The sequence below is a fragment of the Phacochoerus africanus genome, chromosome 8 (genome assembly GCF_016906955.1).
Source record: "Phacochoerus africanus isolate WHEZ1 chromosome 8, ROS_Pafr_v1, whole genome shotgun sequence".
Lineage (NCBI taxonomy): Eukaryota > Metazoa > Chordata > Mammalia > Artiodactyla > Suidae > Phacochoerus > Phacochoerus africanus.
This window is the reverse complement of record NC_062551.1, coordinates 45,293,609-45,320,637: the sequence shown is the minus strand read 5'-3', so window position 1 is coordinate 45,320,637 and position 27,029 is coordinate 45,293,609. Positions and strand designations below refer to the sequence as shown.

General features: G+C 55.4%; 2 protein-coding genes across 3 annotated transcripts; both read right to left on the bottom strand.

The window, feature by feature from the left end:
• Positions 1–3,150: 3,150 nt before the first annotated feature.
• APLP1 (amyloid beta precursor like protein 1) lies at positions 3,151–12,761 on the bottom strand. Of its 2 annotated transcripts, none has more exons than XM_047792382.1 (17): positions 12,532–12,761; positions 11,496–11,639; positions 10,072–10,204; positions 9,742–9,854; positions 9,372–9,505; positions 9,085–9,269; positions 8,494–8,624; positions 7,807–7,881; positions 6,807–6,965; positions 6,601–6,729; positions 5,623–5,722; positions 4,799–4,906; positions 4,514–4,540; positions 4,246–4,316; positions 3,948–4,010; positions 3,672–3,815; positions 3,151–3,573 (listed from the first exon to the last, which is right to left on the bottom strand). In XM_047792382.1, exons 1-17 carry the CDS (start codon positions 12,658–12,660, stop codon positions 3,475–3,477), a joined length of 1,944 nt encoding a protein of 647 aa, XP_047648338.1. In that variant the 5' UTR covers positions 12,661–12,761; the 3' UTR covers positions 3,151–3,474. The 2 variants fall into 2 exon arrangements, with proteins under 2 accessions (XP_047648338.1, XP_047648339.1); XM_047792383.1 differs by having other exon boundaries at positions 4,514–4,537.
• A 1,704-nt stretch (positions 12,762–14,465) lies between these two features.
• Positions 14,466–24,474, bottom strand: KIRREL2 (kirre like nephrin family adhesion molecule 2). The gene is made up of 18 exons (XM_047791322.1): positions 24,468–24,474; positions 23,426–23,594; positions 22,520–22,575; positions 22,164–22,313; positions 21,166–21,315; positions 20,843–21,003; positions 20,294–20,453; positions 19,955–20,060; positions 19,693–19,841; positions 19,195–19,322; positions 18,971–19,103; positions 18,610–18,710; positions 18,236–18,455; positions 17,644–17,748; positions 17,239–17,339; positions 16,823–16,888; positions 15,367–15,405; positions 14,466–15,097 (listed from the first exon to the last, which is right to left on the bottom strand). Exons 1-18 carry the CDS (start codon positions 24,472–24,474, stop codon positions 15,026–15,028), a joined length of 2,073 nt encoding a protein of 690 aa, XP_047647278.1. The 3' UTR covers positions 14,466–15,025.
• Between the last annotated feature and the right edge of the window lie 2,555 nt (positions 24,475–27,029).

The window sequence follows — 27,029 nt, the reverse complement described above, 5'->3', positions numbered from 1 at the left end:
GATGCCAGGTCCATATCCCGTCCCCCTCACCCTGGCGACATCTGGTGGCCCAACTGCCAGGGCCAACACATGAATCTTTGCCGGTGGACATTCTAGACCCCTGGTGCCCGCTTTGCCCTGTACAAGTGTGGCAAGGCTTCAATGCCAGGAGCCCTCAACCACTGACTGACTGAAAGGAGATGCTATGTGAATATTCCAGGTCCCTTGCCTCTGGGGGGATAACTCGGAAGCACATGTTCCACGTGGGCTCTCAAAGCTCCCCCAGGGAGGAGATCCCCTGTGGCACAATGGGATCAGTGGCCTCTCTGGAGCCCAGGGATGCAGGTTTGATCCTCAGCCCGGCACGGTGGGTTAAGGATCTGGCATTGCTGCAGCTGTGGTGTAGGTCTCAACTGTGTCTCAGATCTGACCATCCCTAGCCTGGGAACTCCATATGCTGTGCGGCAGCCAAAAAAAAAAGAGGCTCCAGTTCACATTGGTTCTGGCTTGATAGCATATGCTTTCTTGAGTGCTCTCCCTTTTCTGTATGCTCTTCTGTGTGTACTCACATAGTGGCTGCTGACCCTTGAAAAACTTAACAAGAATTCATCTTTCAATTATATGGCATACTTCGGTGTCTGCATTTTTTTCTTTGTGGTATATGAAATAATGGTATTTCTTATTATTGATGGCATCTTAGATTCTGTTGACATACAGGGTGTATGTCCTGGCACATATCAGCACACACACACACACCCCCACTAACATGATAACATGCCTCTAGGAAACTTCGCATTATTAAAAGAATAATTAAATAATTTTTGATGGGAAAAGAAAAGTGGCTTAGGGACACAAGAGCATCACAGGAGCAATAGCAAAGTCATTGTTCCTGCTGGAATTTCAGTAATAAATAAAAAACCTATTACCACTAAAATGTACATATTATTAAAGAATGTTGAGCATATTGAGCCAATTAGCCTTTTTTTTTTTTTTTCTTTCGTTTTTTGGCCCTGCCTGCGGCATGTGGAAGTTCCCAGGACAGGGGTCAAATCCTAGTCACAGTATTGGCAACAAGCCACAGCAGTGACAACACTGAATCCTTAACTGCTAGGCCACCAGGGAATTCCTAGCCTTTCATGTTCTATCCCACCTGCTTGCAGCTCCTTAACCCATTGTTAGCCTGTTAATCACCCTTGGCTATGAAAATACATAGGAAGTTTTTTCCCCTGCTTGTGATGCTAGTTACAGATTTCTGCTAGGTTTGTCTGAGTACATGTGATGGTATAGCCACTATCAGAAGGATGTTGCAAACTGAGTTTTTTTTTTTTTCCCTCATACCTGCGGCATGTGGAAGTTCCCAGGCCAGGGATCGAACCCATGCCGCAGCAGTTACCCAAGCTGCTGCAGTAAAAATGCTGGATCTGGAGTTCCCGTCGTGGCGCAGTGGTTAACGAATCTGACTAGGAACCATGAGGTTGCGGGTTCGGTCCCTGCCCTTGCTCAGTGGGTTAACGATCCAGCGTTGCCCTGAGCTGTGGTGTAGGTCACAGACGCGGCTCGGATCCCGCGTTGCTGTGGCTCTGGGGTAGGCCAGTGGCTACAGCTCCGATTCGACCCCTAGCCTGGGAACCTCCATATGCCGCAGGAGCGGCCCGAAGAAATAGCAAAAAGACAAAAAAAAAAAAAATACTGGATCTTTAACATGTTGTGCTACACAAGAACTCCCAAACTGAGTTCTTAATGAAGCTGTGGTATTGTATCCAACTTGAATCATGTAGGCATCTTCCTCCTAATACCTACCATTTCTATACTTAATATGCATGACCTATATTTACATGTATATATTATGAAGAGCCTCTGTGAGCTCATAGGTCCTTTGGGAGAATTAGAAATAGGTTCTTCTAAGCCATCTGTCGGAAAATTGTGCTATTCTGAGATTAGAACATGGCTCATTACTGCCATCTGCTGGAAAGTTATAAAAATACAAGTCTACAATTTCTAGGAGATGAATGGATCACTTGAAATTTTGCAGTGCACAACCAGAACACCATATGGGACAGTCACGAATTATTTGGTAGCAGATTAGCAAAATGACCAGGAATATCAGTGCTGGAGCCAGGTTTTATGGGTTGAAACTCTAGCTCTGACCCTTCCTAGATGGTGACCTTGGGAATGTGCTATAACTTCCCTTTGCCTCCATTTCCGAATCTATAAATGATGATAATCATAGTACCTACTTCACGAGGTAGAAGTAAAGATTAAGTGTGCCAATGCAAGTAAAGCCCCTGGAGCAGTGCCTGGCACAGGGTGAGTGCCATGTAAGTGTTTGCGGCCATGCCATTTTAGAATTTATTCAACAAATACTTGCAAAACAGTAGTCACAGTTCTAATGTCTCCACAAACATTCATCCTTTTAATTCTCATATACAACCCTCTTGAGACATCTTTAGAGGGATCACTCCAACATGTCACAAAACAGGATGAACCAATTGCAGATATCACATAGCCCTCTCTGGGACACGTGATTGGATTTCCACGTCCCAGGGAGATTCCAATGGCCTCCCCAGGAAGGGATGAAGAGGTTCAAGATTCCCAGTCCCTCATCGGGCTCACAGGTGGCTGTTGTATGTGATTGTGCGTGAGGGTGAGTAGAAGGTGGGGCTTGACTTGCTAGAGCCCCACCTCCTCGGTGTCCACTCTGGAAGTCAGTTGTCAACGGCTTAGAAGTCAGCACCGGGGGAGTTCCCGTCGTGGCGCAGTGGTTAACGATTCCGACTAGGAACCATGAGGTTGTGGGTTCGATCCCTGCCCTTGCTCAGTGGGTTAAGGATCTGGCGTTGCCTGAGTTGTGGTGTAGGTTACAGACGCGGCTCGGATCCCGCGTTGCTGTGGCCCTGGCATAGGCCGGAAGCTCCGATTGGACCCCCAGCCTGGGAACCTCAATATGCCGAGGGAAGCAGCCCTAAAAAGCCAAAAAAAAAAAAAAAGGAAGAAGAAGAAGTCAGCACCACGGAAAGCTCCTGGCCAAGATGCCGGCTCTCTAGGCCCCGCCCCTCTGAAGAGCCCGCCCAGATTTAAAGATCTCTCTACAGTTTAAAAGGGCAGGTTCGCACACCAATGTGCAGAGCTGCTCACACACTGATTCTCCCACAGAGACGCAGGATGGCCTGGTGGGGAAGAGGACTTTTATTGGGATGTTAGTGGGGGACTCCAGGGAACAACAAACACTAGGACCAAGCTTAAGGGACAATAAATTAACATACAAAACAAATTAAGCTGAGGAGGTCCCCAGTGGGGAGGCGGCTGGGACTACCTGGGGGTTTCTTAGGGATGGAATTTGGAATTGGAAAGGGGAAATAAGAATTTCCAGCCTCCTCACAATAAGTGTGAAATGAAGTTTTCCCAGATCCCCTCCCTCCAGGCTGGGAGTCGGGGTTCTGGGGCTCCAGGAAGAAGGAAGGTTTGGGCTCAGCCGAAGGGGTGAAGGGGGCTGGTTCAGGGTCGTTCCTCCAGGAAGCGGTAGGTGGGGTTCTCGTAGCCATGACGCTGCAGTTCACGAAGCTGCTGCTCCTCCAGGGTCAGCATGGGGTCCACCTGCAGTAGGGGCAGGGGACAAGGGGGCATAGATCTCACAGCCCCGCCACGCCCAGGCCCTGGAACTCCTCCCCAGTCCAGGTCTTTGTGCCTCTCACCTCCACCACCCCATGGCTGATGGCCCCGTAGGGCTTCTTCCTGCGCAAGAGCAGCAAGGAGAGGACAATCAGGGAGCCCCCACCTGCTCCCATGATCAGCAGACCGGACACGGCCTCTCGGGACACGCCTGTCCCGGCTGGGGCCTGCAGGGAGAGGAGATGCGGCCAGGGTCATCTTTGAGGCTCACTAGGGCTCTGTGGTGGCTTTGGGAGTCACAGCCTAGTCACTGACCTCTGATCCCTCCCCCTAGGTACCCAGAATATTCCTCCTCTTACCAGCTCATCCCTCTGAATCTCCGATGAGTGGAAAGGAAAACCCCTTGGAACTGACACGTTCACCTGCGGGAGCAGGAGGTGTCAGGGACCCAGGAGTCAGGGCCCCCGCCTCCTCCTCCCCTGGGCCCCAAGAGGGCACCCCCCCTTCCAGCCTTATTCTTCCCTAGGACCCCAAAGTCCATATCCTCAGTCCCTTCTCCCCTCAGGCCACAGAATCCCAACCCCTCCCACCCACCTCCTTCAGCCCAGGCCCCCTCCAGTCCTCCCTCAGGCGCCTGTGCAGTTCTGACTGACTGACCTTTCGATCGTACTGCTCCTGGGGGGTCGGCTTCTCTTTTCCAGAGGATGCAGCATCTTGTTCTGTGGACCCTGCCCCCCGAATCCTATCTCATTCCTCACAGTCCGGACTGGTGCCACCCCCGCCTGAGGAGGGGGTCAGAAGGGGCACCGGACACACCCCCCCCCCGCAGCAGGCCTGGGGGTCCCAGGGTACAGGTCCTTTTCCATTCTAGGCTCAAGGACTCAGAGGGGTTTGATGGCAGGGGGCTGCTCTGTGAGGCACTCACCTTTTGGAAGGGCCACAGGGGTGTCTGCTGGCAGCCAGAGGAGGCAAGAGGGGTGGAACAGTGAAGGGAGGGGAGCATCACTGAGGAGGCTGTGGGGAGACCCTCTGCCAGAGGCCAAGCAAGGAGGACCAAGGACCCCACAGAGCCCTCCCAACCTCACTGCTCCCTTCCACCCTCTCTCTCTCACTGTGGTGGCTAAGACACCTCCAGACTTTATGGGATGAGAATTGAGCCCAGGGGCCTGTGTCCCAAAGTCCAGGATTGTCTCAGTCTGGGTTAACGCACCATCCTTGGCGTCCAGAGGCTGCAGCCCACTCTTGTCCTCACTGCTGCCTCCCGGGGCGGGGGCTTCCAATTCACTGGGACCCAGGTGTTCAGAGCGGAGGAGTTCCTCTGCGGGGAGCAAGCAGAAAGGTGAGCATAGGGAGCCATGGAACAGAACTGGGCGGATGGATGGCGCCCTAACAGAAGGGTGGGGGGGGGTAGCCACCCATGGGATCTGCAGAAGCGGGGAGCTGAATGGACGAAGATGGAGGTGGAAGCTCAAGGGAATGGCCTCCTTAATGAGCAGGAGGATTAGGGTTGAGCATGGGACCTCCATCCAGGAGGAAGCCACAATAGACCTGGGGGCTGTGGTGGGTCACACTTTCTGATATTTATGCTCTCGTGTAGGCCCTGCTTCTTGAATCTAGACTGGGTTTATGACTTGCTTTAGCCAACAGAATGCGGGCACAAGCCTTAAGAAGGCCTGGCAGTTCCCACTTTTGTGCTTGGGGGAGCCTGAACTACCACGTAGGAAGTCCAGGTGCCCTGCTAGAGAGACCATATGGAAAGGCTCCATGGAGAAGAGAGGCCCTGAGTCTCCACGGAGAGGAAGAGAGGCTCATGTGTCCCAGAGTCCCAGACCCTAGCTGATCCGCTAGCCAGACATAACTACATGCTCGACTAGTGACAAGACCAGCAGAACCCGGACCTGCCAGCAGAATCGTGAGCAAAGAAAATGGGTGATTTAAGGCACTAAGTTCTGGGGTTTGTTACACAGAGAGAGAGGTAACTGAAGTGGCTGGGGGGGTGAGCCAAAGGCTGGGGGTCAGGACTTGGGTACTCACGGATCTGGGGCCGCAGCTCCTGGGCCAGGCGGGGGTTCTGGTCAAGCAGCCCCAGGCTCTGATTCATCCGTTCCTCGATGACTTGAAGGTGGGTCTGCACCTGTGGGGGAGCGAGTATGACGGATGACCTGAGCCGTGTAGGCTGGAGATGGGGAAACTGAGGCAGGGGGAAGGAGGAAGGTTCATAGGGTCCAAGGAAAAGTAGCAGATACAATGGATGGGAAACAGGGTATGAGGACCAGGAATTGGGCCACAGAAGGAAGGAAACGGGAGGGGAAGCAGGATGCAAAGAAAAGATGTACGGAAGACAGGAAGTAGGAGTCTTGGCAAAGAAGGTGGGGAGGAGGAAAAGCTGCAGTTGTTAGGAAAGGTGAGGCCCAGGAGACAAGGTGAGTAGAGGGTACGAGGAAGATGGTATAAAAGTTAGGAAATGGAGGGAGGTGGGCTGGAGGGGCAGGAAGGAGGGTCTGAGGAACAGAAAGTGAAGTTTGAAGGGGTTCTGGAAAAGGAAGTGGGATTGGAGGGTCCCTTGGAAATGAGGAGATTCAAGGGCAGGACTTGGCGTTCATGAGCATTGAACAGAGTATCCTTGGGCAGCAAGAGAACATCCCAGAAACGAATTAGGATCTGAATGCACAGAACAAGGGTTCCAGGGAGAGCACGTGGGGTTAAGTAAAAAGGAGAGTTGAGGGATGGGAACAGGGTTTGAGGCACAGGAGGAGGGTTCTGGGAAAGGAAGTAGGAAGCCAAGGGACAGGAAGTGGGGTCAAGAAACAGGAAGTGGGGGAGGCAGCGCTCCAGGGCCAGGAAGTAGGGGTCTGAGGGACAGGTATGGGTCCCAAGGCACGGAAGGGAGAGGTTCCAGGGACAGGAAGGAGGTCCATGGGATAGAAAGAGGGTCTGATGGACAAGAGGAGAGTCTGATGGATGGGGTCTGAGGGGCAGCAGGGTATTTGGGAGCTGGAAGAGTCTGAGCACCTGGAAGCGCATCTGCTGGGCCTTCTCAGGGTCCACAGCAGCCACGTGCTGGTAATGTCGCAGCGTGTGCCTCTGCTCCTTCTGCTCTGCTCGCAGGTAGCGCCGCAGGGCCAGCAGGACGCGCTCTGGCTGTGGAAGGGATGAAGGCTGCCCGGGCCCGCCCCACGCTTTTCACCCTGTGCCCTCTGCCCCCACGGCTCCCGCACCTGAGGCGGATCCCCCTGCAGCGCCGCCAGGAACCCTTCCAAGGCAGCCCGGCGCTGGTCGTTGATGAGGGCGATGACTCGGGTGGCATGGGTCTCCACCAGACGCTGTCGCTCACCAGACACCTGTTCCTCCAGGGTCTGCAGAATGGACTGGAAGTGCTGCAGAGGGGATGGGCACAGGGCCAGGAGAGGCGTGGGTGGGTGAAACGTGGGTCAAAGATAGTCTGTAGAAGTGAGGTTATAGGGCCCAGGGGGAGGGTGGTGCAGTGGAGCCAGGCCTGGGCAGAGTCAATCTGGGGTAGGACTAGATCACAGGAGACTGGAGGGGCTGGGGCTGCAGGGCCAGTTATAGTGGGGGCAGGACTAGGTCTGCTGGGAGGCCAGCTGAAGGGGTCAACAGTGTGGGTGGGAACAAACCATGAAAAGGGACAAAGTATTATAGGAAAGGTAGGGCTGGAGGCCTGGGAAGGGCCAACTGGAGACAGGCTGTGGCTAAACGAGACTACAGGGGCTGCAGCAAGAGTCAGGGAGTGGGGCTAACCTGAGTAGGGTCTATGTGGGGTCGGGCTGTACCAAGGTGAGGTCGAGAGAGGGGGTCCCAGGGTCATGAGGCTGGGCCTCTCGAGGAGGGGTTGAGTAGCAGAGAGATTAGCGGGCAGGACCAGAGTCAGGGGACAGGGCCTAGCATCAAAGAGAGGCTGAGAAGGATCTGGCTGTGTCTGCAGGGACCCAGCTCGGGAGAAGACTCCAGAGCCAGCCCTTAAGAGGTTAGGATCAAGTTAAGACAGGGCAAAACATGGCCAATAGGAGAAGGCGGGCAAAGTCAGGTCTGATCTGGGCCGAGAGGGGCGGAGCCAAGTGTAGGGTGGGGCGGGGAGAGCTCCCTATCTGTAGGAAGGGGTGAAACTGAAGGAGGCCAGACAAAGCCTGAGCCAGGCGGAGACCCAGCGTGCCCCAGGTAGTGGACAGGCATGATGAGGACCCTCTGGGGCTGTCCTACCTCGTTCAAGGCCTGTCTGTCGGCTTTAGGTAGGTTCTTGGACTGGTTGTCTGCCATGGCCCATTCACGCATCACCTGGGGACAAGTGGAGCTTCAGGATCCTAGACTCTGCCCTGCTCCACCCAGTGAGTCCTCCCATCACTCTTCAGAGTCTCCTTATCCCTGAAGTCCCACTGCTGTTTGGATTCCCAAGAGAGAGGATTCAGAAGGAATTTATGTATGTATTTATTTATTTTGCTTTTTAGGGCTGCACCTGAGGCCTATGGAGGTTCCTAACCTAGGGGTCGAATCGGAGCTGTAGCTGCCGGTCTACACCACAGCCACAGCAATGCAGGATCCGAGGCGTATCTGCGACCTATACCACAGCTCACAGCAACCCTGGATCTTTAACCCACTGAGTGAGGCCAGGGATCAAACCTGTATCCTCATGGATACTAGTCAGATTCATTAACCGCTGAACCACGATGGGAACTCCAGAAGGAAGTGGAAGCGTACCATGCACCACGGTTTCCAAAGAATCTGGTGGCTTCACAATGGGATCCTAGGTGGGTCAGGGATCCTTGGGAGGGTGTTGGGGGGGGTTGACAAGGGCTTGGAGAGCCTTTAGAGGTAGTCTCAATGCATCCCTGAGGCCTTTCCTGCTGAAGTTCTGCTTATGGGGGATCCTGAGGCCCCCAGCACCATCACCTCGTTAATCTGGCGCATCCTGCGCTCCTCCAGGTCCATCTTAGCCCGCAGGAACCCCTCATGCTCACTGATCTCTCCAGGCATGCCGAAGTACACATCCACACCATCTGTGGGCCTCGGGGTGGGAGTCACTGCAAGGCCAGGAATCAGGGAGTCAGCCTGAAGCCCATCTTCAGGTCACCTTCCCTTCCCATAGAACTGCATTTCCTAGGGCTCACTGGAGACCAACGTGAGTTCATTGGAGCCATGCTGCTGCCTGGTGTGATGGGCGATACGACTCTGGACTGGGCCTTTTCTTGCAAAGCTTGGGAATCCATATGCCCCCCCTCCAAGCTTTCCTCAAATAATCCTTAGGACCTACCAAATGGCCCCTCCATTTCCAGGTACCCCCAAACCATCCTCATCCTTTGCATTCCTCACAGGCTGGCCCTTCCACCTCTACTTTATCCAAAGCCATTCCCAGCCCTCCCACTTCCCCCCAACAGGGCTTCTCTCCCACAGGCCCCTCCCAAAGGTGCCCCTACACTAAGGCTCCCTTAAATCATCCTCCCTCCAGGGTGGAGTGGACTGGGGGTTCAGAGGCTGCCTCACCTTTGCTGACCCCTGCAGGGGTGTGGGAGCTTGCAGGTGGGACCTTTTCCTCCTCTTCTTCCTCCTCAGCCCGTGGGGGCTCCACAAAGTAATCATCTACTGGCTGTAGGAAGGATTCCTCCTCTTCCTCGTCCTCACCCCCCTCAACTCTGCCCCCTAGGGGCCAGGACCGGGTGGAGGGGTCGCTGGGGGAGCAGAAGACCCGAGACAGTAAGAACCTGAGCCCAGGGCCCCGGTTTCCAGCTCCGGAGCCTGGGGTTGGGCATGGAGGCTTCCCTCCCACTCACCCAACTGCTGTCCCAGATGGGTTGGGGGTCGCTGGAGGGGGGCAGCACACATACTCCACACCTCGGAACCGATCCGCACCACAGGGCAAAAGCATGCCCGAGCCATGCAGGATGAAGCCCTGAGAGTTGCAGGCCTGCGGGAAGAGTGGGCCCATATGCCAGGACTGTGGGGTGACGGGGAGCTGGGATGCCTGGGTCTTGGGGTTGATGGGGCTGGGAGCCTGGATTCTTAGCTCTGTCCCTGTGGGAAGAGGGGGCTGAGGGACAGACCCTTGGGTTCTGGAGGAAGAGGGTGTTAGGGCACTGGACTCCTGCCTTCTGGGGCGGGGGCAGGGAGTGGGGAGTGAGGATGAGGGGGTCAGGTCCTGACCTCCTGTGCCTCTTGATGCCTCCGGGTTGAACTCTCACACTGGTCCATGCGCTCCTGGTGCAAGAACCGGCAGCCTTCAGGGACTAGCAGGGCCTCGCTTACAAATTCACCCGCTGGCAAATGGGGGGGCATCATTGTGAGACACTCCCACAGCCACTAGCCCTACCCGCCTAGAATCCAGATCTGTTATCCTCAGAGGCTTCTCTGTCCCACTCTGGACCCAGGCATCCAGCTCCCTAATATGAACCTGAAACCAGGGCCAGAAACTCACCCCCTCGCAGATGCCCCCTCCCCCAACCTTCCGTTCCCCTCCCTCAGCCTGTGACTCACGCAGGCAGCGGAAAGGCACAACCTGGTGGTGGGGGTGGGCACAGCGGCCACCCCGGGCATCCCCGCACCATTGCTCCATGGGGATGGCCTGCGTTGCCTGCTCCACGCGTGCAATCTGCAGCTCCGGGTACATCTGGGGACAGTGGGTGGGGACGATCAACCCAATGCCCCATCCCTACTAGCCTTGCTTCTGCACTGCCACGTCCCTTTTCAAGGCTCTGTATTCATAAGGACCTCTCCTCCCCAGGCCCCACTTCTCTAAAGAACCAGTCTTAGACATTTAAGCCCCTGGGCGGCGTCTCCAGGAGACCCTTAAAAGCCACGCCCTCCCTAGGCCCCGCCCCTTTGTCATTCCAGTTTCTTCCTTCCTTTCTTCCTTTTTCTTTCTTTCTGTTTTGTCTTTTTAGGGCTGCGCCCGTGGGATACGGAGCTTCCCAGGCCTATGCACAGCCACAGCAACGCCAGATCCGAGCCTTGTCTATGATTTACACCGCAGCTCACGGCAACGCTGGATCCTTAGTCCGTGGAGTGAGGCCAGGGATCGAACCTGCGTCCTCATGGATATTAGTCAGACTCGTTACTGCTGAGCCATGATGATGGGAACGCCTCTTTCTTTTTTTAAAAAAATTTTATGGCCACACCCGCGGCATTTGTAAATTCCCAGGCCAGGGATTGAATCCAACAGCTGTGATCTGTGCCGCAGCTGTGGCAACGTGGAATCCTTTAACCCACTGCACCAGCCTGGGGTGGAACCCGCACCTCCGCAGAAACCCAAGCCGCTACAGTTGGATTCTTAACCCACTGCACCACAGCGGGACTCCTGTCCAGTTTCTTTAAGAAGGTCCCTCCGCTGCCCCCAAACTCAGTCCCTCTATGCCCACCTATCTTCTAGTCGCCTCTGCATCCTCCCTCAATCAGGTTCATCTCTCTATAGATCCACCTCTTTAAGCCTCGCCTCTCTCTGGCCTCTCAGTAAGTATCCCTTCTCTTTGTGTTAGACCTGTCTTTTCATAGCCACGCCTCCTAGCTTTCCACTCTCCCATTTGGTTTCCACCCCATTCCCTGATGCCCAGGTCCTTGAGGTCTTTTTGTCTTAGCCCTGCCTCTTCTGTGGCCACGCCCCCCTATACCCTGGCTCTCTAAGGAGTCCACCCTGTATTCTAAACTCTGGTCTCTTCACTGGACACTTTCCTTAGCTGGTCGTCTTCGCACAGTTCTTCCCCTTTCCTGACCTACTTTCTCAAAAATAGGTCCTGTCCTCACTTCGCCTCTTTGCCGGCCAAGTCCCCTAGCTTCGAATGCCTTCTTGGATCCTTTGTCTTCCTGGACCTTGTCTTTGCTCGACTAGCTTCTTGTGGGCAATTGGGCCCCAAGGTAGACCTGCTTCCCTGCGGGCCACGCCCCTCTCAGTAGGTCCCGCCTACCTGTCTGCAGTACTCCAGCACGCGCTGCGGGTCCCGGAGACAGCGTCGCGAGAGCTGTGGGTCTGGTTCCCAGCGGCCGGTGCGCAGGTCCCGGTGAAGGGTTGGGCGCCCGCATAGTCCAGCCACCTGGGCCGACCCTGGAGCCTGAGGGTGGGGGCGGAGGGGTCAGCGAAGCCACGGAGGACACTGGCATGCGGTGTCTCCTGGTCCTTTGCTCCCTACCACAAGGTTGTTCAGACCCCAAGCACCAGCCCCCTCCACCAAGCACCTCACACCCTCCTCCGTAGAGGTTCGGTTCCCCGGGAAACAGCTCCCACAGGGCGGGGGCGCACCGACTCCGCCGTTGCTACGGCGACCCGGGTCCCCTGGGATTCTCCCGGCCTTGTTGCCTCGGAGACAGGCTCCGCCCTCACCCCAGCGCAGCCGCACAAGAGCCTGAAGGGGTTAAACTTGAATGGCGGGGGAGGAGGCCAGAACCCAGGCGTTCTGGCCTCTCCTCCCTCCATCCTTAGCTCAGGCTCCCATTCTTGGGTGCAAAGACCACAAGGCCTGGCTTCAGAGCCCTGCAGGCCTGGACACCAAGTCCTTGAGGGATGGAGAGCTACATCCTGGGTTAGGGGGCAGTGGCTGGAGGCCTAGACTCCTGAGTACTGGGAAGATTGTGGGAGCTCTCGTATGGGTCTAGAGGATGCAAGGGGCCAATTCTTGGCTCTAGGTGCCTTGCTGCCTGGTGGGTCCTGTTCAGGTGGAAGGGGCTGGGGCTGAGTCACCTTGGTCGAGAGGGTCTGAGAGGGCTGGACTTCTGGGACCAGGGGCTCCTATGCTGTGGCTAGGAGAGGGCTGGGACCACAGATGATCAGAGAGATAAGAGCCTGGACTGCTGGGTTTCCGAATGCCTTGGTGCCGTTAAAGGGCCCCAGGGGGCCGGCTGCCTGGCTGGAAAGACTGCGCTTTCTGTTCTGGACCTGTCTGCGTCGGAGTCTAGAGCCCCAGTCCCGCCCCTTCCCCCATCCCCTAGGACCCCGCCGGGCCTCACCTCTGCTGCGCTGGGGCTTCCACCGGCCAGGCTCCCCACGGCGAGCTGCGCGCGCAAAAGCAGCAGCAATAGTGGCAGCAACAAGGGCAGCGGGCCCAGACCGCGAGCGGCGGGGCTGGCGGGCCCCATGTCCCGGCCCTCGCGCCCTCACGTCCCCTGCACTCCCGCCCGGCCCAGCCAGGCCTCAGCGGTGACAGGAGCTCCCAGCGCCACGGCCGCCGCCTCCTCCTCCCGCCGCCCCCGGGCTGCGCCGGCGCCGCCAGCCCCGCCCCGCGCCGGCCCCGCCTTCCTTGTGAGGACAATAGCGTGGCCGCTCTGCGCAGAGAGGAGCCGCTAGGAAGCCCAGGGTGGAAGCCTGGGCCCCGCCTCCGCCCCCTTGAGAGTCCAGGCATCCCACCACATGTAAGGGCCTAGCCAGGAGTGTGGATCGCCGGCTTTGTAGTTGTGGATTTTGAGTTTTCCCTCAAGACCCTCACCCTCAGTTTTCTCCTCCCTCGGCTCCATTTTCCTTCTCTTCCAGGGATCCCAGCATTGAAAACCTGCGTCCCTACCTCCAAATCCTCCCTTCAGATCCTAGGAGTACAAGCCTCCAAAATTCCCCCAATCAAGAACACAGTAGTTGATGGGAGTTCCTGCTGTGGCGCAGTGGTAATGAATCCGACTAGTATCCATGAGGATTCGGGTTCAATCCCTGGCCTTACTCAGTGGGTTGAGGATCAGGCATTGCCGCGAGCTGCGGTGTAGGTCACAGACGCAGCTCGGATCCCGCACTGCTGTGGCTGTGGTGTAAGAAAGCAGCCGCAGCTCTTATTTGACCGTTAACATGGGAACTTGTATGTGCCGTGGGCGCGGCCCTAAGGAAGCAACAAACAAACGCAGCAGTTAAGACCCAGTCTCCTACTCTCTCAGAATCCAGGGCTCTGGGTCCCAGATATCTTCTCTCTCAGCCCAGAGACCAAGCCCTCAGCTCTTTCTCCTTAAGACCCAAAAGCCCAGGCCTTCTGCTCTGCTTCCCAGGAGCCCCAGACATCTAGACCTTTAATTCCAACATTAAGGATACATGAACCAAAGCCCCCAGGCCCTTTCCTAAAGGATGAGCTGAGTCAGATACCCTGCACCTCAGGATAAGGGCATAGACTCCCCATCTTTGCTCTATAGATCAGGGCATTTCTTTCTTTTCTCCCCCCCCCCCTTTTTTTACTTTATTTTTTTTATTACTCAAATGAATTTATCACATCTGTAGTTGTATAATGATCATAACAATCTGATTTCACAGGATTTCCATCCCACAGCCCAAGCACTGCCCCCCCCCCAATTTTAAGGCCACACCTGTGGCATATGGAATTTCCCGGGTTAAGGGTTGAATTGGAGCTCCAGCTGCCAGCCTATGCCATAGCCACACCAATGCCAGATCTGAGCTGCATCTGTGACCTGTGCCGAAGCTCACAACAACGCTGAATCCTTAACCCACTGAGGGAGACCAGGGTTGGAACACACATCCTCATGCATACTAGCTGGGTTCATTACCACTGAGCCACGGTGGGAACCTCCTAGATCAGGGCATTTCTATTTTCCCACCCTTAGCCTCTTCTTCACTGCCTCTCCTTCAGGACTCACTGTTTTGTCTCCTCAAAATACAGGGTAGATTTCTGTCTTCCCTGAGCTGCCTAGGGGAGCCCTGTCCTATGTGTGCATCTGTGTGTGTATGCTTGTGTAGATGTATATTAAAAGAGCCTAGAGTGCTCAGTGGGTAGCAAAGGGCTAGGGAGGTGGCTCATGTGTTTTTTCTATCACCACTTCATAGCCTGGGGTAGAAGAAGAGACTTGGTACAGGTTTGATGAGCCCCTTCCTTGATGGACAGTAATAATGCCAGGAGAATCTCTAAGATATTTGCTTCTCAACATTCTTTTAATTAAACATAAATATTCTCATTCCTGGATTCCAATCCTCCCCCAACCAACCAAACAAACAAACCCAACTCTCACCCTATCCTATTCCTTGGGTCCAGTTCTTCCAGGGCCTTTAAGGAAGGTAGAAAGAATCAAGATGGTGGCCATCTGGGGTTCCCAGGGAGTGGATGGCCATTTTGGCTGCAATTCCATGAATGAAGCAAAGTGCCCTTCAGGGACAGCTGGGACAGTACCTCCATCTTAATCTGCCTTATGTTGCCTTTCTTCTCAATACAAGTGGCCATCTTGAAATATCTTCCTTCAGTGTTTAGAAACAACTTCCTTCTTTGCCCCTAATTCCCATCACCCCCAACCCCCCATCCCTCTGCAAAGGGCCCATTTGCCCCCGGAATCTCTTTTACATAGTGGGGAATAGGTAGGCACAGAGGCCATCTTGCTTCCACTTGGGGTATCCCCTTTGGCTGAACTGACTGTGTATCAATGACACAGACAATTATAACGATCTCTCCCTCCATTCAATGTTCAGTTTTCGAAGAGCAAGGTTGCCAATTTGTTCTGGCTCCTCAGTAATCAGGACAATCCCTTATGGCAAGTTGAAGATCCCAGGACTCTTCAGTTGGAGTGATGTCACACATGAGTCTGGAGACGCGGGTGGCTGGGTGTGGGGAAGGCAGCATATGGAAAGGGGGGAGTGCTGGGGCCCAGATCTGGGGGTCCAAAGGATGTGGGTTTGATGTAGCTGGTAAAAGCTCGAGGATGGGGAGTGGTGAGATAACCTGCCCGGGCTCTGTATAGTCTGCAAGGGGGCACCATGCCCAGATGTGGGTTGAAGTCATAGAAGGCAGGTGTCCCTGGAGGCCCAAGGGGAGAGGATGGTGGTGGGAAAAGGCCTCCTCCAGGGGTTTCTCCAAGGCTCAGGCTCACACTGACTCCTCGGACCTTGTAGTAACCATTGGTTGGGTCCTGAGGGGACAAAATGGGACTTGGTAAGTTATGTGAGGCTATAGATGGGTGAGGGCCACCGATGGAGAGACACACTGAGATAGAGCCAGACCTAGGGAGAGATCCAGAAACAGGAGTAGACAGGGACTCAGAGACATATAAACTGGTAGAAGGACAAAGTGAGACAGGAAGAACAGCAACAAGAGACAAAGGGGCAGAAGGAGATGGGCAGAGAAAGGCAGAGACAGAGGAATACAGATCTGCTGAGGGGCAGCTGTGTGGAAGGAGATCAGAGGGAACGAGAGAGAAAAATTGAGAAGTTCCCATTGTGGCTCAGTGGAAATGAACCCAACTAGTATCCATGAGGACTCTGGTTTGATCCCTGGTCCCTCTGAGTGGGCTAAGGATCTGGCATTGCCTTGAGCTGTGGTATAGGTCACAGATGTGGCTTGGATCTGGCGTTACTGTGGCTCTGGTGTAGGCTGGCAGCTGCAGCTCCAATTTGATCCCTAGCTTGGGAATTTCCATACACTGTGGGTGTGGCCCTAACAAGACAAAAGCAAAAAAAAAAAAAAAAAAGGAAAGAAAAAAGAGAGAAAAGAAATTGAGATCAAGACACTCATTCATTCATTTGCCCAACAGCCCCAAGACTGATTCTGTGTCATGCCCTGTGCTGCTTCTGGAGACATCTCTTACTGGGATAGTCTTAGCCCTGTCCTCATGGGGATCCCAGGCCAATGGAGAAATGATGCATCACCAGATCAAGCCAGGAAGGGTCAAGGTGTGATGGAGGAAGTTCAGGCAGATTGACTGGGACAGTGATGGGGGAATCTTCAGACTGCGATGGGAAAGCCTAGACAACAATGGTCACACTGTGACTGTCACATGGCTGTGACAGGTGAAACCCAGACACAATGGTCAGAGCCATGGGGAGGGAAGCATGAGCTTTCTGGGACAGGAAGTGCTTGGGCTGAGACCAGAGGCGTGATGGTAGGTGTGTATGTGAGGAAAGGTAGGAGTATTTCAGATCAAGAGAATCACATGTGTGAGGTAGAGAGGAGAGAGAGAAGGGCTCCGGACTGGGGACTGGAGTCAGTGGGGCCCAAAAGAGATGGGGTCCCAAAGGAGGGATGGGTTTGGGGAAATGTGAGGTCAAATGGAATCTGATAGGTAGAAGGGGCCTGGGTGAAGCAACCAGGGAGAGGTGTCTGGGCCTGAAACACAACTGGGGAAAGCACAGGCAGAGGGAACATTGATCTGGGGCTCAAGGTGGAGGGCAAGGCTGGGCAGATATATGGGCAGAGTGAGCAGATATACAGCCCAGGAGGCAGCAAGAATGGGTGCAGGGGGGTAGGTGCCAGCTCTGAGGGCAACTGAATGAAAAAGGAGGGGGAGTTGGAGACACATTGAACAGAGCCCCTCTTTTCCCAGCGCTCACCTTGGTCTCCAGAGCCCTCTCCTCATCCAGAACGAGGTCACTGTGGTCTGTGTGCATGATGGGGCCCTAGGGTAGGGTGCTTAGTGAGAGGGAGTGTAGAGGATCCTTTGACCCCAGTGCTAGACCCCAGGGACCCTCAGTTGAACATCTGATGCCAGGCAGGAGGGACCAGGGGCACCTGGGAGCTGGGGGTCTGGATTTAGGACCACAAGTAGCCCTGGGGTGGAGGGGCATGTTGGGAGGAATAATTGGACCAGGGGCATGTTTGGACTTCACGGACATTTGGATCCAGGGGTCGCCATTGGGATTAGGACTCTGTTTAAGTTGGGGAGGTGATGGGGCTAGGGTCATGATTGGGACTGGGTTACCGTTTGGGTCTTGGGGTATAGTCAGGTCTGGGGACCCTGGCATCCTACCTGGTCCTCACCGCTGCCTGTCTCCTCCTCGGGGCCCCTGGAACTGGAGCTGTCACTGCTGCCTTGGATTCTCACCAGGTTCTTTTGCTTGGAGAAAGAGGCTGAGGCCAGTGACATTGGGGGTGGGAGCAGAGGTAAGCAAGGGGGCTGAGTCATGGTTTGTGGGACCCATGAGCAGGAAGAGAGAGGACTGGGGCAAATCAGGTTGGGAGGCTGGGAACCAATGAGAACCCTGGCTTAGGAGGGCAAGTGGTGTGACCCTGAGGAGATGGAGGTAGAGCTGGAGTGGGGCAGCAGGTCCTGAATGTAAGCCAGGCCCAGGGAGGGTCTAGAGAGGCAGGACTAGGACCAGGTCCCCGTGGGTAGGGCCTGTGTGTGGACCTGAGGTGGGGGTCAGGCACTGACCCTTGTTATGGCGCCAGCAGCAGAGGGCCACCCCAGTGATGACCATAAGAAGAGTCATGGCAACAGCAGCTGCTCCCGCCACGATCCGCACAGTAGGCAGCAAGTCTGCAGGAAGCAGAGGGGGTTGTCCTGAGGAGGCTGAGCAGAAGACTGAGCAGGAAGAGGGGAACAGGACTCAAGGCTTAGGTAGGGGATCTCTGGGTTCACAGGTCACCAATTTGGGGACTCCCAAGTTTTGTAGTCCTCTAGCTTGGAGTCCCTGGGTTTAGGGGTTCAGGAACTTGGGTTTTACAAGTTTAAACTCCCTTGCTTTAGGGAGTCTTAGAGCTTGAGGGTACTGTTACTTTACAATTCTCTGTATTTGAAGGTTGCTTTCTTTGGAGCCTCTAAGTGTGAGGGGTCTCTCAGTTTAGAATTCTGTACTTGAGGGAAATGATTGTTTGGGGGTGGGAGTAGGTCTCAGGATTCAAGTCGACTCAGTTTTAAGGCTCTTAAGGTTTAGGGGTCTCTGCATTTGAGGGTCCTCTGTTTGGAGATTGTGGCATTTGGGGGTCTGAAGTCAGATTTGGGCTCTTCGGGTCTAGGGTCTCACCTCTACGTCCCAGGGTGACCTGGGTGCCCCCCTCGCCCAACCGGTTCCGGGCACTGCAGTTGAAGCCCCGGCTAAAGTCGGACTCCTGGGTCCCCGAAATGTGTAGCACAGAGATCAGGCCTGGACCCTGTTCCCCGCGGCCCTCTGGGGCTGGAAATGTCTCCACCAGGAACCGACCCCGCGACCCCGCCGTCAGGAAGCCCTCATCCCAAGACCAGACCTGGGGGCACAAAAGAGAAAGGCCACAGAAGAAACCATGGGAAGGGGCGGCAAGGTGTCGGTAGAGTCAGTGTCGGTAATACAGCAGTTTTGGGAGTCCGGCTGGAGGTCCGGGATCACCGCTGGATGGCTCACGAGAGCGGGGATTTCCTTACCACGGCTTCTGGGGCTGGGGAGGCGAAGACAAGACACTGGAGACGGGCGGGACCCCTCAGGAAGGCGGGCGCAGAGTGCAGGGCAGTCACTACTGGGGGAGCTGGTTTGGAGACAGTGGACCAATCAGAGAAGAGGCCCCGCCCCCAGCTCCTCCTCAAGAAGGCGGGGTCATAACTGGGCACACCCACCAACCCCAACCAACTAGGCCACGCCTCTCAACAAACTGTGAACCCCACCGAGGCTAGTCTCAGCTAGGTCCCGCGGCAATTCCCAGGTCCCGCAGTCTGTTAAGCTCCCTCACAAGGAGCCCACTTTTATCCCAGGACCTGTGGGGTCCACTAGGAAGCGCCGCTTTCTCACCGTTCACAGTTAACCTAGCTTCCGCAGCGCCGCCCCCCAGGCCCGAGAGCCCCGGCTCAGCCCTGCACACGTAGTCGCCTGCATCCTCAGGTCCCACAGCTGGAAGGCGCAGAGTGGGCCCGGAGGCCATCACCTGGGATAGGAAGTGGTGTCAAGGGCAGGACCTTGAAAAGAAGCCCCGGCCACTGCCAAGCCACGGCTATAAGCCCCAGATCCTGCCTCACCTGTGCTTCCCCGCGGCGGGTCCAGGTTACCCGTGGGAGTGGATTCCCGCGCCAGACACAGCTGAAGGAGGCATCTTCCCCCACGTCTACGGACAAGGGTTTTGGCTTTGCCTGCAGAATCGGCCCGACTGGAGAATAGGGAGAGAGGAGAGAGAGAGACAGAGAGAGACAGAGAGACAGAGACAGAGAGACAGAGAGAATCACATGACCAGGGAGGAATGCAACTTCTGTCTTGGGATCAGCCCCTCAGGGACAACACCCACAGGGCCCATTGAGTTAAAGCGCCCAGTCCACAACTCTGCTCACAGTCTCCGGCCCCCCCTTGCCCCGCCCCTGCTCCACTTTGGCCCAGATCCAGCACAGACTTATCCCGCCTAAATCCTACCCCTGCCCCACCTCCTTCCCTCAACCCGTAGCAGCCAAGCCCCGCAGTAGCCCCCTGGCCCATTTTGCTCGCCCCACATTTGGCCACACCCAAGGCCTCGCCGCCGCTCTTACACTGCACATCCAGAGCTGTGCTGCGGTTGGCGCTACCCACTGCATTGCTGACTTCGCAGGACACAGGCTCAGTCAGGAATGAAGCATCCGCTACTACCTCCAACATTGGCCCGCGGGCCCCGAGCACCGGGGAGCCCCCCTTTGCCCACCTGCGAAGGCGGTGGGCTGTTAGTGTCCTTGCTGCTCAGGCACACCTGCTCACATCCTAGCCCCAGCCCTCCCCAAGCGCTTCCAGGTGGGGAGAGATGATCTTCGTCCTCACCTATAGCCGGTGACAGGAGGCTGGGCTGTGGCCTGACATAGGAAAGTGACCTTTTCTCCCTCTTGCACTCTCTGTGGTTCTGCAGACAGAGTCACCACTGGGGGGTCTGTGGAGGTGTGTCAATGGTCAGCGGCTGATGACCTAGGAGTCCAGCTCTCAGCCTCTCCACCCTAGGAGTCTGAGCCCCTAGTCTCCTCTTCCCTTTCAGCAAGGATTTAGGCTGAAATGTCCCAAATCCCCTTGGGCCCACGGCCCCCCTCCTTCCCTGAAGTCCAGGCCCTGACCCCCCACTTTCTCCAAGGACCTCAGGCTCCAAACCTAGTGTTCAACTGCACTCACACTGCAGGCTCAGTGTGATAGCCGTGTCCTTTCCCACAGGGAGGGCCTGGCTCCGGGCCCGGCAAACCAAGGTTGCTCCATCATCATGGCTGGAAGGCGTCAAGGATAAGATGCTCTCCACTGACCCAGTAGACCCAGTGGTTCCTTCCTTCAACAGGGCCTGTCGTTTATGAATAATAATAATAATGACTTCATCTACACTTACTGTAATTCTTACTCTATGTCAGGTACTCTTCTAGGCATTTATAAATATTACGGTATTTAATTTCCACAACTACCCTAGAGGTGCATACGACTACTAAGCCCATTGTGCAGATAAATAAACTGAGGGACAGCGAGGCTAAGATCCATCAACTAGCAAGCAGCTGAGCCAGGATTTGAACCCAGGTAGTCTGGCCCTAGAGTCCTTATCCTTAATGGCATACCGAGGATCCTAAGCCTTGAATCCCTGTCCTCCCATGCTCTTTTCTCCTCTGGATGAGCCTGTGATGTGTGGATCCCCAAATTTCCCTGCATGAGCAAGGGCTGGCACAGAGACTTAGACCTGACCTGATGGAAGGTAGCCCCATCCAGCTGGACCCCATCTCGGAACCACAGCAGCTCAGGAGTGGGGTGGGCATCCCCGCGACTCCGGCAGGTCAGATTTGCAGGAATCCCAGCAACCAGAGACACAGAGGGGCCGCCCAGCACCTGGGGGGCTTCTGGGGGCACTGTAGGGGTGGATCTGGGGTCAGAGCTGGATCCTGGGCCCATAGATCCTGATCTTCCCAGCTCTAACCCACCACTCCTCCATTCTCTCTGGACTCTGATACTCCCAGCTAACGCTGGCAGTCCTCCTGGGCTCCCTGGGGACATGTGGGTTGGATCCTCACCCAGCACGTGCAATTGGGCTGGTCGAGAGCGGAGACCTGCTTGTGTAGCCTGACATTCATACGATGCTTGATCCTCCAGCTCCACAGGCCTAATGTGGAGGTCGTGCTGGCCACCAGCTGCATTCCCTGATATCCAGTACCGGGACCACCCTAGAGTCAGGGAAAAGGCAGTCACAGCAATGGTTCTGAGTTCCTGGCCCCAGATCTCCATCCCCAGACATCCCACCCCAGAAGAACACTACCAAAAGTGGACACTGGGCCAGAGAAACACTAACCCTCTCCCAACCCAGAGTCATTGCAAACTTGGGGGTGATAAATTCAGGGAGAAAAAGCACAAGAAAACACTTGCCATAAAAGTCAGACTATAGGAGTTCCCGTCGTGGCTCAGTGGTTAACGAATCTGACTAGGAACCATGAGGTTTCAGGTTCGATCCCTGGCCTTGCTCAGTGGGTTAAGGATCTGGCATTGCTGTGAGCTGTGGTGTAGGTTGCAGACGCGGCTCCGATCCCACGTTTCTGTGGCTCTGGCGTAGGCTGATAGCTACAGCTCCGATTCGACCCCTAGCCTGGGAACCTCCATATGCTGCGGGAGCAGCCCAAGAAATGGCAAAAAGACAAAAAAAAAAAAGAGAGAGAGAGAAAAGTCAGATTATATGCTACCTCTTGGGTGAGGAGGGAGGGCATAGGATAAGGGAGGGGAATAAGGAGGGTTTCTGGGGAGCTGGCCATGGACCTGTAGTGGTTACACGAGTGTCTATTTTAGAATTATTTGGCAAAACTTCATATATGCTTTATGTGCTTTGCTGCATGTATTTCATGTTTTACAATAAAAATAAAAAGTCCCAAACCCTAGGGGTCACCTCCAAAGAAGAAGCTGAAAATTCAGGACTCCCAAATGTTTGCCTGAGCCCAGTAGTTTCCCAGACTCGAGAACGTTAAAATTGAAACTTCAGCGATAGCCCAAATCCAGGCCGCCCTGAATAGAGAGAAAGCCTCACCTGGCAGGTCCCTTTCACCCCCTAGAGCCAGTCCATCCTTAGTCCACTGAACCAGCCCCCAGTAGGCGCCCAGGGCGCAGGGCAGCCGAGCCTCGTCCCCCAGCAGTACTACCAGGTCCTCGGGCTGTTGCAGGAAGTGGGGTGACAGGCCTAGGAGAGTGGGGCGGGGGAGCAGAGCAGAGCTTAGCACATTCAAGAACTCCCTCATTTAGGACCCAGGAGTCCAGACCCCAAACCCCTCTTCCCTCAGACCCAGAAGCCCAGGCTCCCAGAGTTCTCCTCCTTCAGATCCAGGAGTCCAGACCCTCAGCCCCAGCCCTGTAAAGCGACAGCTGGCAAACAACCCCTCACGGTACCTGCACGCCCTCTGAGGAAGAGGAAGAAGAGGACAAGGAGTGTGGGGACCAGCATCCTGAGTGTGAGCCCCAAGGTCTAGCAGACTCGCTGTTGCACCGGCTTCCCTGAGAGCTTCTTCGTCGATAGCACACCCCCCACCCCTCTGGATCCCCCTTCAAGCCCGACTCGTCGTCTCAGGCTAGAAGCCCCCCAGTATCTCTCCTGGAGTTCTCCTCGTCTGCTCCGCCTCGGGCTCCCTGGCTCTGAAACGCTGGCGGGTTCGGCGCGTTGGGTCTGGGAGAGAACGGGGAGGTCGGATGCCACTCGCCCCGCCCTGGCCCGCCCCCTGGGAGACCCGCCCTCTTCCCATTGAGAAACTCCCGCGGCCCAGACGCGGATGAATGGGAGCATGCAGGGCGGGGGCGGGGTCCCCCCCAGCGGGCGGACACCCCAGCCCCCTTTCAGTCCAGGCGCTGGAACACCTGGGTCGAAGGAAGGGGTACCGGCTGGGTTGGATACCTACAATCTGCCAGGGTTGGGGGTTTGGGGGGGCTGCGGAGGAGAATGGGGAGGGAGTGGAAGAAACTTGCTCAGCCTGGGTCCTGGAGGGACAGTGCTGAGTGGAAACCGAGCTATAAATGGGAACCCCTGGGAACTTGCTAGTTTCCGCGCCCTGGGGAGGCGGGGCCCAGGGCTCCTTTGGGCTTGTGGGTCAGGAAGAGGGCACCGAGTTTGCCTGGGAGGCAGCGGGGACCCCAAGAAGAGGGGAGTTCAGCTCTCCCCACCCCAAACCCCTTCTTAAAATCTGCCTCTGCCTGCCGCGTTACCGCTGCAAACCACAGCACGTCCTGAGATCCAGGAATCCAGCCCCCCCAACCCCCCCTTTCCCAGGACCCCGCAGTCCAGGACCACCCCCTCGCCCCCACTCGGCCGTGGTTGCCGGGTGACGGCTGGGAGGCGGCGGTGCCCGGGCCGGGGCAGGCGGGGAGGCTGGGAACCGCGCAGCTTGTCCTGACGGCTGCAAGCCGCCCAGCTGGGGCGTTCCCACGCTGCCGCCCGTGCGCTGCGCAGCTGGCCGGACAGGTGGGTGGGACCCTGAGCCGACAGAGGGGGGTCCTGGGGGTCTGGGACCCTGGGTCTGACATCCTTGAGCCTGTAGGATCTGGGGATCCACATTCAGGAGCTCAGATTCTTGTATTCCTAAAGAGCAGGGGCATGGACGCCCAGGATTCTACGACTGGGGGCTCAGACCTCGGATGACTGAGAAGCTAACGGCATGAACGCTGTGTTTCTGAGGAGCAGTTGGGGACTCAACTAGGTGCCCTGCCTGCAGCAGAGTGCAGTTGGGAAAGGATGACCGGGGGTCAGAAAATCTGGTCTTAAGTCTTAGAGTCAGTGGATTTAACCACCAATCTCTCTCCCACCCCCACACAGGCCCAGGAGGATTTGAAAATCAACAGACAGTGAACATCTGCCCTAAGTCCTGTGTGTGTTTGGGGGCGGGAGGTGGAGAATTGAAGGTCTGAACTCCCCCGTCCTTGGGAAGAAGTGGCTGTGGGCCTGGACTCCTGCATCTGAGAGGGTGGGTCTTAGGGGTCCAGACTCCTTGAACTCCTGGCTTCTGTTTGGGGGAACCAGCACCTGAATTTTTTTTTTTTTTTTGGTCTTTTTATGGCAGCACCCAGGGCATATGGAGGTTCCCAGGCTAGGGGTCGAATCAGAGCCACAGCAACGCCAGATTCAAGCCACGTCTGCAACCTACACCACCACTCACGGCAACACTGGATCCTTAACCCACTGAATGGGGCCAGAGATGGAACCTGCGTCCTCATGGATACTAGTTAGATTCATTTCCCCTGAGCCACAACGGGAACTCCAGCCCCTGAGTTTTGAAATAAGATGAGTTTGGGGCCAGGCCTCCTGAGTCTTGGGGTGGAAGTCAGGTAGTAAGGCTGTTTTTCCAGACACCTGACATCGTTTCCACTTCCTGTCTCTCTGGGGCCACGGGCGTGGAAAGATGGAGAGGCTGAGGTCCCAGGAGCATCCAGAGAAGGAAAACATCCAAGGTGGGGGTGGGGTGAGGTGGAAGCTTTGTTCTAATTAAAGGTCCCAGCAATGGACAGCTCTACGCCGTGGCCCTGAGGGACACCATCTGGTGACGGTCCTATGACAGAGCCTCCAGCTCTGCCTCCAGTCCATTCCCCAGGAGGCGTGGGGGCAGTTGGCAGAGAGAATGTGGGAGGAGGCAGGGAGTCAATGATGGGAAGGAAGAAGAAAGACTAGATGGAACATCAAGGATGGAGCTGTGGCGGCTCAGACCAGATGCCTCATCTTGTTCCTGGAGGAGGACCAGATTTGGGGGGGGATCATGGCGGGGGGGTGGGGGGAGAAAACGAGCAGTTCCAATTCCTGCAGGAGATAAGCAGGCGGAAGAAGCTTATCCCATGTGGGTGTGTATGCTCATACTGGGGTGGAAAGGGCAGGCCAACCAGCATATGGTTATAAAATTTGAAGATGTGACAATCCGGGGGACTCAGATGGAGAAACAAATAAAGTAAAGAGACACAGGAGTTCCCATTGTGGCACAATGGAAAAGAATCTGGCTAGCATCCATAAGGATGCTGGTTCAATTCCCTAACTTGCTGAGTGGGTTAAGGATCCGGCGTTGCCGTGAGCTGTAGTGCGGTTCACAAATGCAGCTCTGATTCGACCCTTAGCCTGGAAACCACCATATATATGTCTTGGGTGTGGCACTAAAATGGAAAAAAAAAAAAAAAGGATAGAGAGAGAGACACAAAGTTTGGCTGAAACCAAATCTTTTTTAAATTATTTTTTTGTCCCCACCCACAGAAGTTCTCAGGCCAGGGATGGAACCTGAGCCACAGCAGTGACAATGCCAAATACTTAACCTTAACTTCTAGGCCACCAGGGAACTCCACAAATGTTGACTGAGCATTGTGTGTGAGAGACTCTGAGGTGAGATGAGAATAGAGACAGAAAGAGAAAAACAGGAGTTCCCATCCTGGTTCAGTGGTTAACGAATCCGACTAGGAACCATGAGGATGTGGGTTCGATCCCTGGCCTCGCTCAGTGGGTGAAGGATGTGGCATTGCCGTGAGCTGTGGTGTAGGTCACAGATGCAGCTCGGATCTGGCGTTGCTATGGCTGTAGTGTAGGCCAGTGGCAAGAGCTCTGATTCGACCCCTAGCCTGGGAACCTCCATATGCCACAGGTGCGGCCCTAGAAAAGGAAAAAAGGCAAAAAGACAAAAAAAAAAAAAAAGAAAGAAAGAAAGAAAGAGAAAAACAGACGTGTTCAGCACAGACAGTGATGGAGTAACCACCTAGTAGAGAGAAGGGGAGAAAGACACTGAGACAGAGAGCGAAAGTCTCAAAGCAATGGAGAAAGATAGGAACATAACTTGAGTTGGACAGAGGGAGGGAGAGAGACAGATTCCCCCAGAAAGAAAGAAGAGACAGGGAGAGACAGAGGGAAACTATGTGAACTAGAACATTTTAGCTCTTGCCAGAAGGTTCCCACGCATGGCTCAGTGCTGGTGGCCTCGGACCCTGCCTTTCACTCCCACCCACTCTGACTGCCCGGCACACTTACACATTAGGCACTTACACACCCACATAGTGTACATGCTTTCACAGATCACAGTTCACTCTTAACTTCCCCAGGCTCATACGCATGCTTACACACTCACATGCCCTTGACACACCTGTGTGCACCCAGATATCTGTACTCGGTTTCTCACACACACTCTTGCACGCTCCCCAGCAGAGATCCCTGACCTCCCTGAAAGGGGGCTGTATACTCAGGGCAGGAAAGGACTTGAAGGTCCTGGACCAGGGTAGGAAGAGCCAGGGAGCTTTGCTCCCATGCCCGCCTAGCTCTCTGCCCCTGACGCTGAGCTGGAACTGCCTGGGTCTGACCCGCTCCCCCTTACCCCTGGCCCAAGCCAGGCTGGCCCTTGGGGTCATGGGGGCAGAGGAGGCTCCGAAGAATGTGCCTGGCATGTGCTGACAGGGGATTTCTTGCTTCAGCTGTGCTGGGAGGCGCCTCTTGGGTTGAGGTTTGAAACTGGAGACTTGAGAGTGTGCCTGGGGGAGGTGGCCGTGTGAGGATGAGGTTTGTGATCTGACTGGGTTTGAGAACAAGTCCCGGCTCTGCCACTGAGCACATCTTCCATCTCCTGGGCTCGGGGCCTGTTGGACTTTGAGCAGTAGGTCCTCCCTTTGGGGCTGTGAGCGGAGACCGGGAGTTGGGGGGGGGGGGGGCGCGAGAGAAGAAAGAGAAATAGAGACGGATGTCAGAGATGGAGATGCTTAGAGGGAGAGGAAAAAAACCTTAGACCAGGAGAAAGAGAGAGAATACAGGAGGAAGAGTGGGCTTAGGGCGGGGGGAGAGACAGGGAGACAGAGGGAGCTGGGGGAGACCGCTAGACTCACTCCTGGAAAGAGAAAAACAGACAAGACGAGGCCAATAGGAAAAAAGAAACAAAGAAAATTCAAGAGACGGAGACAG

What these genes read in the sequence shown, in the direction of transcription:
- APLP1 (XM_047792382.1), bottom strand. Translation starts at nt 12,660, where the DNA reads ATGGGGCCCGCCAGCCCCGCCGCTCGCGGTCTGGGCCCGCTGCCCTTG. An exon ending in CCATCTGGGACAGCAGTTGG is followed by an intron (nt 9,270 to 9,371) that starts GTGAGTGGGAGG and finishes CTGCTCCCCCAG; the next exon opens with CGACCCCTCCACCCGGTCCT. An exon ending in AGATTCAGAGGGATGAGCTG is followed by an intron (nt 3,816 to 3,947) that starts GTAAGAGGAGGA and finishes CTCTCCCTGCAG; the next exon opens with GCCCCAGCCGGGACAGGCGT.
- KIRREL2 (XM_047791322.1), bottom strand. An exon ending in CCCGCCGCGGGGAAGCACAG is followed by an intron (nt 19,104 to 19,194) that starts GTGAGGCAGGAT and finishes TTCCTATCCCAG; the next exon opens with GTGATGGCCTCCGGGCCCAC. An exon ending in CCCCAGCCCCAGAAGCCGTG is followed by an intron (nt 18,456 to 18,609) that starts GTAAGGAAATCC and finishes TTGTGCCCCCAG; the next exon opens with GTCTGGTCTTGGGATGAGGG.